At 41.9% G+C, this 11,800-nt stretch overlaps 1 protein-coding gene across 3 annotated transcripts in view; it reads left to right on the forward strand.

Moving 5' to 3' along the window:
• The window catches only part of lratb.1 (lecithin retinol acyltransferase b, tandem duplicate 1), a 133,885-nt gene extending 127,888 nt beyond the window's left edge, over nt 1–5,997 (forward strand). For all 3 annotated transcript variants that reach the window (XM_048528468.2, XM_048528476.2, XM_048528484.2), the window contains 2 exons: nt 1,664–1,754; nt 5,273–5,997. In XM_048528468.2, coding sequence (XP_048384425.1) covers nt 1,664–1,754; nt 5,273–5,350 — 169 coding nt within the window. In that variant the 3' untranslated portion in view covers nt 5,351–5,997. The remainder of the gene's footprint in view (nt 1–1,663; nt 1,755–5,272) is intronic.
• The last annotated feature ends 5,803 nt before the right edge of the window (nt 5,998–11,800 follow it).

Genomic DNA, 11,800 nt, shown 5'->3' on the forward strand with positions numbered 1-11,800 from the left:
TGATTCAAAAAATGTAATCATACATGGACCCAGGCCCCTGCTGGCCTTGTAAGACAGACTCTGACTGCCATATGCCAGGTAGCCCGGGATCCATTTGTATGGCAGATTCGGATTATAACACAAGCACCCAAAGGAATAGTAGGTCTAAGCTTTTGTCAAATTCAGTTATTTATTAGAGTCATCTTTACAAAGGAGACTAAATTGAATTTTCTTCTTTGGATTGCACATTACTATTTTGAACCAGCCATCTCCACCAGGCATTGCACATTATAGTTTGGGCACCCAGTAACAGTATCAAAGTTAGACATATCTCTTGACCCAGTAAACTTTGGCAGAATTGGTGAAAAACAGTTCCTGAACAGGCACCTTCTAACTCTTGATCTCTGCAAACTCTGCACTTTCCTCAACACCCACATTAGATTTTGAAATTCTTCTCCTGCAAGTCTCTAGTGCACCTATGTAACATGAAGTTGGTCTTTTAGACAGGGATATAGTCTAAATTCATTGCACATTAATGACAGAAGGAATAAAAAAATCATTGGAGTTGAGACTTGACGTAATTAGCAGCAGTCAGCTTCACAAAAGATTACAGTCTCATAAATTAAGTCCTTGATTGGTACCGATCTCAACCAGGTTAGCAATCATATTAGATCTGAAGGAAAACTTGAACTTTACAACCATCTTCAAAATTCAGGAGCAGGTGGAAGGGTGAAACTAGATCTTTAGTTGCTATCTACAGTCAGTTTGCTCTCCCATGTTTTCATTTTAAAAAAAATTCCCAACCCACAACAAGGAGCCAAGGGAAAGGTTCCCTGTCAAAGAGTAGACTTATCATTTGCTGCAATAAGAAAATTTATTGTTATTATAAATTCCTATGTTACAACAACAGCTACATCACAGTACTTCATTGGATGCAAAGAGCTTTGTGGTGTTCTGAGGTTGTGGAAGTTGATACACAAATGTAAATAGAAACAGAAAGTGCTGGAGAAACTGAGCAGGTCTGGTAGCAAATGTAAAGAGAGAAACAGAGTTAGGTTCTCAGTTTTGAAGAAAAGTCACAATGGACTCAAAACATTATTTATGTTTCTCTTTCCACAGATGTTGCCAGACCTGCTGAGTTTCTTCAGCATCTTCTGTTTTTATTTCAAATCTCCAACAGCCACTGAGTTGGCTTTTATTTCATGTATGCAAAACCTTTTTTGTGAAATGACAGGAAGTTTAGCTCATTACTATATTTACACTGTATCTGAAAGAACATGTGTGATTGCATTACTTAAAACCTTCCATTGCAGTTTGAGCTGAGTACAGTGAGCTGTTGTCTGTGTAGGAATACTGCTGGCTGTGGATTGTAGTCCCACCAGCCCTCTTAGACTATTAGCTACACTGTCAATTCAGTCTTGGTGTCTTTGGCACAAACTGCTGAAAATAAAACCATGTTCATTTGTCAAATGTGGGGGAAGAAGATATTGGTGAAGATACAGATTTGAATCACATAGACGTGAAATCTGCCAGCTACCGCTGAGTCAGACACCTTCACAATACTCTGCACACCCTATGACTTCAAATGAGTAGAATTGAGCACCCAATTTGGTGACAGGAAATACTTTGAACATGAGCACTGGTGCATTTCCATGTGTTTTGACATGTTTTGCTTTGTTCTCAGATTTGACCTTCCAGGTATCCAGGGATTAAATTTTGTGCTGAGAAATTCTTTAGGTGGAGGAGGCGTAGCATCTTTAAGGAGTGATCCCCAGGTATGAAAACCAGTTTACACCTCAGCCTGTTCTTCTGGTTTTGACAATGTGTCCCTAAACGAATTTTTTTATATCCAGAAGTGCTCTTGCACATAACATTTTTTCATCGCCAAACCATCCATCATATTAGATGATATTTTAAATAAATTACTAATTGCAAAGAAAGTATGTGGAAAGCTGCCAAAGAACCAGCTAAGCATTTGAATAGGTTTTCCTAACCTAATGTTGTAGGATTTGCTAAGAGTTGGTCCCTGGTACATCTACAATGTGATTTTGCACGTAACTCTTGGTATTTACACATTTCCAACACTGCTTTTAGAATTTTTAAAGAAATTTCTTCCCTACCCAAATCATTAAAATACCTTGTTGCAATGTGAATTGTTTTGGCAAAATTAGTTGCTGTAAAGTATAAAAGGTTTGAACTTCCAGGATGCTGGTAGTGAGGGAGTTCAGAGTTCAGGAACTGCGACCCTTTTAAAAGGATAACAACTGATGTGGTAAATATATGCCCTTCCAAATGGTGCTGTGTTAGTATCGCAAATACCCCTCCCATGATCTGTACAATCACTGTGAATATTACAGCCCTGTCTGCAGTATAATCTCATCCTGGAGCCCCTTACTGCCTAAATATTCCTTCTTAAACCATTTTAATTGAACACTATTCTATCATCCAGCTCTACGCCTTGTTATCTCAGATTCTCCAGCATTTGCAGTTCCTACTATCTCTGAAACTATTTTAACACCACTGCGAAGCCTTTTCTAAGGATGCCTACCTTGAAGAAGTTACCCTCCTCCCTCCAGAAAATCCCCAGTGGATCTCTCTCCCACTGCAACTCTCTCGTAATCTCTTTGGCCCTGAAACTGTTCGACCATGTCCTGAAGCAAACCAGGTACTACAGCCACATTGCCTTTCTTAGTACCTGCCTATGGAACCGGATCATCCCCAATGGACTACCGTCCACATTTAGGCCTTCCCAATTTGGTCCCAACCACAACAATGTCTACATTCAGAACATTGAGATCCTTCAAAAACGTTTCTCCCTGCGACTCCTGAAACAAACACTTGCAGCAATGCGCCGGCATCTCCTGGCACTACAATCAAGCCGAGCCCAGTTCAGACCCTCCCTTTCCCAGACCTGCAAAGGACCTCTCCTGTTTTTTTATTCTTCATGGGATCCACAGCCTGAACTCTCAATTCCACTCAGCTTTATTGGACACAAAAAAAAACCGTAAATACAGTAAACTTACTGGTGCCTACCACCCAAAACGGGCTTCCCCCATCCCCCAAATCCCCAACCCTACCAAGGACCTTCCCCACAATGTGCCTGCCGCCGTCGGCCATGTGGCCACTTTCGGAGCACCTATGGATGATGGCACATCTGCTGCCACTGGGTACACTACTTCTGGGACAGCGAATGCCATCGACACCGCTGCTGATGCCACCGCCTCCATTTCTGAGGCCAACACCAGCCGACGCCACTGCTGCTGCTGCCTACCTTGCCCCACCCATCGCTGACGCCGACTATACTCTGCCCATAGCCGACGTCGCTCCGCCCATCGCCTCCACAGCCAACAGCTCGAGAGGAGACAGCAGCACCCAGCCCTGTGGAGTCTTCACCATCTCCCAGACCTCCCCGTTACTGATGACGAATGGTCAGTCCGCAGTAAAGGACTCACCTTTGTCCCCCTCCACCCACAGCAATGAGTACCACTCACACTTGGACATTGAACAGTTTTTCCACCGCCTCCACCTCCGCACTCACTTCTTTCATTGCGAGCCTAACCCTCCCTCTCCTGACCCTTTCTCCTGCCTCCAACACACCTCCTCCTCCAGGGCACCACACCAAGTCCTCCTACCTCCCTTGAGCTCTTCATCTCCAACTGCCATCGTGACATCAACCGCCTCAACCTCTCCCCCGCAGAACATGCAGCTCTCCGCTCCAATCCCAACCTCACCATAAAACCCGCAGACAAGGGAGGCGCAGTTGAAGTATGGTGCACTGACGTCTACAGCGCCAAGAACAGGCACCAACTCACCGAAACCTCCTCCTACCGCTCCCTTGATCATGACCCCACTCGCAAGCACCAAACCATCATCTCCCAAACCATCCACAACCTCATCACCTCAGGTGACCTCCCAACAACACCCTCCAACCTCATCGTTCCCCAACCCCACACCACCCGCTTCTATCTTCTTCCCAAAATCCAGAAACCCGCCTGCCCTGGTCAACCCATTGTCTCAGCCTGTTCCTGCCCCACCGAACTCATCTCCACCTATCTGGACTCCATTTTATCCCCTTTGGTCCAGGAACTCCCTACCTACGTCCGTGACACCACCCACGCCCTCCATCTCCTCCAAAACTTCCAATTCCCTGGTCCCCAACACCTCATCTTTACCATGGCCGTGCAGTCCCCATACACCTTAATTCCCCATGCAGATGGCCTAAAGGCCCTCCGCTTCTTCCTGTCCCACAGACTCGATGGGTCCCCTGCACTGACACCCTCATCTGCTCAGCCAAACTCATCCTCACCCTCAACAACTTCTCTTTCAATTCCTCCCACTTCCTGCAGACAAAGGGGGTGGCCATGGGTGCCCACATGGGCCAAGCTATGCCTGCCTCTTTGTAGGTTACGTAGAACAGTCCCTCTTCCGCACCTACACAGGCCCTAAACCCCGTCATCCTCTGAATCCAATACATCATTCTCCGACACTTCCGCCATCTACAATCCGACCCCACCACCAAAGACATTTTTCCCTCCCCACCCTTATCTGCCTTCCGCAGGGACTACTCTCTCTGTGACTCCCTCATCCGCTCCACACTCCCCTCCAGTGCCACGACACCCGGCACTTTTCCCTGCAACCACAGGAAGTGCTACACCTGCCTGTCTCCTCTCCACCTATCTTCTCCTGTATCCATCTTCTATCCACCTCCCTCTGTCTCCCTATTTAGCTCAGAATCCCCTTCCCCTCCCCCATTTTTGAAGAAGGGTCTAGGCCCAAAACGTCAGCCTTCCTGCTCCTCTGATGCTGTTTGGCCTGCTGTGCACATTCAGCTCTACACCTTGTTATCTCTGCTATCCTACAGCAGATTGGTTTCTAGACTAGAATGTAGAAGAATGAGTGGGGATCTTCCAGAAACACATAAAATTATGAAGGGAATAGGTAAGATAGAATCAGGGAGATGGTTTCCACTGGCAGATGAAACTAGAAGTAGGGAGCATTGCCTCAAAATTACAGGGAGCAGATTTAGGACTGAGTTGAGGAACTTCTTCACCCAAATCTGTGGAATTCCCTGCCCGGTGGAGCAGCTGAGACTACCTCATTGAATGTTTTTTAAGGCAAAGAGATTTTTGAATGGTAAAAGAATTAAGGTTTATGGTGATTAGGTGGGTAAGTGGAGCTGAGTCCACCAATGATCTTACTGAATAGTGGAGCAGGCTCCAGATGCCAGATGGCCCACTCCTGCTCCTATTTGTTATGTTCTTATATGTTCATGAAAAATAATTGATGTTTCCAGGGCAAAGCGTATGGACAGATGCTACTGGACTTTCAATTGAAACACGTTCCTGATCTGAAGACTCTAATAGACGAATAGCCAAGATCTGGGATGTCAGGAGATTGTGGGGGTTCCTGCTGCAGTCCTACATGATGGTGTACCTTGTGCAAAGATACCATAACTGTACCTTCACTTTTATTTTCTCTGCAGATAGAGAGAACAAGCAGATTTTTTTTAAGTATCAGTTTTGTCACTTCTAAACCTTCTTTGACTATCTTGACACTTTACCCAACATTAATTAAGTTTGTTTGTATATTAATAATTAAGTTGCAAACTAAATGGTGAATCAGTTTCTTTATATGGGATTTGCACTCTGTATTTAAGTAAATCGAGTTTGCGGATGCTTTGTTAAAATATTGCCACTGTCAGGCCTAATGAACAAACATGCCTTTGTATTTTCTGTAACTTGACATTTTCAAATTAATGAATTTAAATAACAGATCGAAAGCTACAAAACACCTAAAATAAAGCACAGAAGCCTGTTATGGACAAGATGCTATTGGTGGTATTGTAATTGTAGTCGGTCAGTTGAAAAGGCGGGTTTCACAAAAGACGGAATCAGTGAGATGATTTTCTAAATCGGATTCCATGCACCCAAGGCCATTTCTGTCTTAATAAAGTCACATTTGAATTTAGATTCAATGCACTGTAAATAGACATATTTAATAAAGGTGATTCTAATTGTACCAGATGAAGTAATTAAATATTTTAGTGTTTAAAGATTCTCGCTGGCTGCATTTAGATGAAAGGAATGGGAGGTTAGGGTAAAAGATGAAGTTAAAAAGACAATTTTCCATTTGCGATAACTGCTCAAGACAGATTCTATCGTCAGTACTTGGTAACAGTTACATTTTGTACTCTTCAGTGAAAGTATAGGTCAGAAAAATGGTAATGGAAATGAATTTAACCCAAATTCACACTTGCAGATAGCCAGCAACTGTTTCCCTTTCAATTTAACCAAATTCTGATGGTGTTTTCAGCCTGTAAGCTTGGTCCTCATGAATAGGCCATAGTTTGGCCACTTTCACGTGATTTAACCTCCAATCCGTGTAATCCTCCAAACCCAACAAATATATTGAGTTGAATTTGCCAGAGTTGGGAACCCATCAGCCTCACGATCACTGACCCACTTTCCAGCGCCTCTTTCTCAATGTTGATGTTTGTTAGTAACTGGGAGTCCAGAGACTCCCATGTCATGCCACATACTTTCCCAGGGTTTTCTTGCCGTAAAATTGACCAGACGATATTTCTCTCGGTGGAGCATTGGGCTTCACAATCATATTACCAGCCCATTTACACCAGATGAAGCAAACCAATCAGTCCGGCTGCCTGGCCATCTCTAATGACTTTGTATCAGAGATAATGGGAACTGCAGATGCTGGAGAATTCCAAGATAATAAAATGTGAGGCTGGATGAACACAGCAGGCCAAGCAGCATCTCAGGAGCACAAAAGCTGACGTTTCGGGCCTAGACCCTTCATCAGAGAGCTATTACAGCTCTCTGATGAAGGGTCTAGGCCCGAAACGTCAGCTTTTGTGCTCCTGAGATGCTGCTTGGCCTGCTGTGTTCATCCAGCCTCACATTTTATTATCTAATGACTTTGTGTTAGTATTAGAAACCAATCTCACAAGGGTCAGCAATTCAAATAGTTCCCTCTTTTCTTACTCAGAGAAACGGCCAAGATCATTAGTTTACTTCATTATTCCATTATTAATGTCAATCTAAAGCAGGACAATCGCACTGTTTCAATCTTTTATGAAATTATAAAGTACCAACCAAATGTGCAAAAAGCCATCTACCAACGTGACAGAGAATACCTATTTTTACAAAAAAGAAAATGAAGTTCACCTAAATTGAAGCTTTTCAAATTTATACTGCAATTTCCTTTAAATATAAATATCCTTAAGGGGACAGAGTCTGAAATGTAAAGCCACGCCTTTCACAAGTGAAGGTGAGAAACATTTCTACACTGAATGAATGGTGGAGTTGTAAACAGTCTTCTGCAAACAGCAGATGATAAGTTAATTACAAACCTGAGATCAATTGATAATGTCTGTTGGTCAGATTTATTAAGGGATATGGGGCAATAGCAATGTCATATGATTAGGCCATAGATCAGTCATAATTTTATTGAATGGTAGAGCAAGGCTTGAGGGACTAAATGATCTCATGTTCCTGCGTACCTATTTCATCAGCAGCATTGATAAATTCTGGGAAATGATGTATCTTTTGCACATCAAAGATTGCTCATTTGAAATTCCACAGCATTTCAGGTCTCTGTTCGTATCATCAAGCCCAAACCATGATTTTCTTTGAGGGTTCTGTGGTCAGGAAATAGTATCATGCTTCCTGTCCACAGTGTGCCAAATTTATGTGGCCTCTTTAAGACCACAAAATGTAGAAGCAGAAATAGGCCACTCAGCCCGTTGAGTCTGTGGTACCATTCAATGAGATCTTGACTGATTTGATCATCTTCTACTCCACTTTCCTACCTTTTACCTATAACATTAATTTCCCTATTGATTAAAAATGTCTCTCTCAGCCTTGAATATACGTAATGACCAAGCCTCGACAGCCCTCTGCAGTAAAGAATTCTGCAGAATTACTACCGTTTGAGAGAAGAAATTCTTCCTCAATTATATATTAAATGTGCAACCCCTTATTCTAAGAGTATATCCTCAGTTCTAGACTCTCCCACAGGGAAAACAATCTTTCTGCATCTAATCTGTCAAATCCCTAAGAATCTTGTACGTTTCAATAAGGTCACCTCTCGCTCTTCCGAGCATCTTCTGGTAATATTGCAGTGGAATGGGGCTTCTGAGCCTGGGGCTCAGCCACTCCATCCACTTCTTGCTTCTTTTCTGTTTTTTACTCTCTTGTTTTCTTTTATCTTTTAATTTACTTACCTCTTGTTGAAGATTCTGGCAGCTCATGGCGACAAGTAGGCCCAGCATGGACTCGAAGTTGCTGCGTCAGAGAGAGTTTGGGCGCATTGACGATACAGTCCTATTGCCAACTCATGGCTGCTGTAGCAGAGATGAAATTTGGGTTGCCAGCAGTGTTTGCATCCGGCGCAGATTCATGGAAGCGGTGGCAGAGGTGAGTTTAGGCTGGTGCGGTACCTGGCAGTGGTAGTGTCTGCATTGGTGAGGTCCAGCAAGGGTGTCAGTGGAGGTGAGATGGTTTTGAAGAGTGGTGACTTGCATTGCAGGAGCGTGGTGAAAGGACCCATGCCTGGCCACCAGGCCCAGTGCCCGTAATGGAGCACTTAACAAGAAGGACAATAAAGTTGAACACCTTTAGTTTATTTCTGTATTCTTCTGCCTTTATATTCTATATTTTGGTTTATTCTTCTGTGTTTTAAGATGGTGTGAAGAGTGGAGACACTATACAATATTTTCACTGTATTTCATAACAAAATATACTTGACAATAAATAAATCAAATCAAAATCAAATAAATTCCAATGAGTACAGGCGTAATCTGCCCAACCACTCATAACACCAGTCCCTCCATACCTATATCAGCTTAGTAAATCTCTGGACCCCCAACAATGCCGGTGTATCTTTCCTGACAGAAGAGAACCAAAACGGTTCACACTATCAGTTGTGGTCTGACTAGAGCCTAGTATAGTTTTAGTGAAACCTCCTACACTTATACTCCATTTCCTTTGAAATAATGGTGAGTGTTCCATTTGCCTTCCCTGTTACCTACTGAACTTGGATGCCACCTTCCCATGATTGTTGCATGAGGTCTCTCAAATTCCTCTGTTGTTAGCTTTCTGCATTCCTTCTTCATTTTAATGATATTCAGCTCCTCCATTTTTCCTCACAAAGTGAATAACTTCACATTTTCCCACATCATATTCTATCTGCCAATTGTTTACCCATTCATTTAATCTGTCTATAACCCTCTGCAGAATCTTCATGTCATCCACATCTCTTGCCTTCTCATCTATTTTTCTATCATCTGCAAACTTGGCTATGTTACATTCATTTTCCTCATCCAAGTTACTAACATTATATTGAAAATAATTGTGGCCCCAGCACTGATCCCTTTGATACTCCACTAGTTACATTCTGAAAATGCACTCTGCCTCTTAACCCAACTCCCTATCTTCCATCAGTTAGCCAAACCTCTATATGCTAATATACTACTTCTTATTACATACCCTAACATGTGTTACCTTAGCAAAGGTCTTCTGAAAAATCCAAATGTTTAGCTTTGCATGCACTGCTTCTCCTTTATCTGCCCTGCTTGTTGCTTCCTGAAAAAATTCTAGTAAATTTGTCAGGCATGAGTTTCCCTTCATGAAGCTATGCTTACTCTGCTTGATCTTATCATGCATTTCTAAATGCTGTACCAATACATCCTTTATAATAGATTCTCAACATTTTCCAATAACAGATGTTAAGCTAAGTGGCCTTTAATTACCTAATTATTGTCTCCTGTTTGCAACTGAAGATCTTCCATTAGCAACTTTCCAACCCTATGGGACTGTTCCAGAATCTAAGGATTCTTTGAAGATTACTACCAGTGCTCTCTGTAGCTACTTCTTTTAATATTGTATTATGCATCCCATCAGGTCCCAGGAACTGATTAGTCTTTAGCTCCTTTAGTTTCCCTAACACTTTCTGTAGTGATAGCTATTATATTTATTCCCTCTTCTCTTTTTTCCCCTTAATTATTTAGTCATTTTGAAATGCTATTCCTTCTACTGTCTTCCACAATGAAGACTGATGCAAAGTATTTATTCAACTCCTCCATTTCCTGGCTCACCATTTATAATTCCCCAGCCATGGTCTCAGAGGGACCCATGTCCACTTTGGATTCTCTCTTTCTTTCATATATTTAAAGAAGTTCTTGCTATCCTCAGTATGACTTGCAATTCACCCTGAAAGCTTATTTACACCCTCTTTATCACTGACTTGGTTACTTTTGCTGATTATTAAAAGTTACCAAATTCCCTGGCTTACCACAAATCTTTTCACATTACATATATTTTTCTTTCTATTTGATATTGTCTTTAACTTCCCTGGTTAACTGTGGTCGGCTGGTCCCCTTCATCCTCACTGGGATATATATTTGCTGTTACTCAGCATCTTTTCTACTTAACTCCTTTTAAAGTTCACTGCAGCCTCAGGTCTGCCCTCATTCCTTTGTCATTGCCATTATTCAAGTTTAGCAGACTTGTTTCTGACCCAAGTTCTTCACTCTAAAACTGAACGTTAAATTTTGCCATGTTTTGCTTGTTATTTCTGAGGGAGTCTTTTAGTCTGAAATTGTTTATTGAATCTGCCTCATTACGCGTCACCAGGTCCAAATAAAAACTGGAAGAACTGCAAATGCTCTAAGTCAAGAGCAAAAACAGAAGTTGCTGGAAAAGCTCAGCAGGTCTGGCAGCATCTGTGAAGAAAAATCAAGAGTTAACTGGTGGCCCTTCCTGAGAACCTGATCCAAATGGCCTGAGGGGAAGGAAAGTGGATGAGTGCAGATGGAACTACACACCACTTACTGGAATGTCCTCTATACCAAAGTCCTTTGAAATGGTAGTTTTAGATGATGAAAAATCTGCTCTGATGAAGAGTCATCTAGATTCAAAACGTTAGCTTGCTCCTTCTCTGGTGCCTGACCCACTGTGATTTCCAGCATTTTTATTTTCAATGCAGATACCAGCATCGGCAATAATTTGCTCCTCGTCTGATTCTTGGCTGAATCCACAACATATTATTTTGGGACGAAAACAGAAAGTGCTGGATACACTCAGCAGGTCTGGCGGCATCCATGTAGGGAAACCATGGAGTGACCCTTAAAGGAAATTGTTTCCACTATGAACTCAATTTCCAAAATATAGTCAGAAACTCACTGAGCCTTAGTCACACCAACTACGCTCCTGAAACACTGTGCAATGAATGAATTCACTTCCATGTAAAGGTCTATATTATAAATGCAGAAAAAAAATTACAATGGCAAAAAAGTAACAAATAGTTGATGTCTATAGGCATTTTTAAAATGCACTATGTTATAACTATGTTTCAGGATCTACTACTTACTGTACAGTGGTACCATTTAGAATGAGAAATTTAACTTCAATTTTAAAAGCATCTCATTGTTGAGTGACGTTGGTGATCTATGCTAAAGATATAATTTAATGTTCATTGTCAAGGGACTGAAAAAAAATGGATTATGAGTAAAATGTGAAAAAAGTGTTAAAGCAAATTTCATCTTTGCTCACCAAAAGTGTGTAGTTTTGGTCACCTTATCTGAGGAAGGTTGATCTGGCTATGGAAGGAGTGTAACAAAGGTTTACTAGACTCATTCCTGGGATGGCAGTATGAGGAAAGTTTGCCTCCATTAGGACTATATTCACTAGATTTTAAAAGGATGATGAGGATTTCATAGAAACCAATTAAATCCTAACAGGACTAGATTGGGTAAGTGCAGGCAGGGTGTTCCCAATATCCACGGAATCCAGAACTAAGAGTCACA

The sequence above is a fragment of the Stegostoma tigrinum genome, chromosome 1 (assembly GCF_030684315.1).
Source record: "Stegostoma tigrinum isolate sSteTig4 chromosome 1, sSteTig4.hap1, whole genome shotgun sequence".
Lineage (NCBI taxonomy): Eukaryota > Metazoa > Chordata > Chondrichthyes > Orectolobiformes > Stegostomatidae > Stegostoma > Stegostoma tigrinum.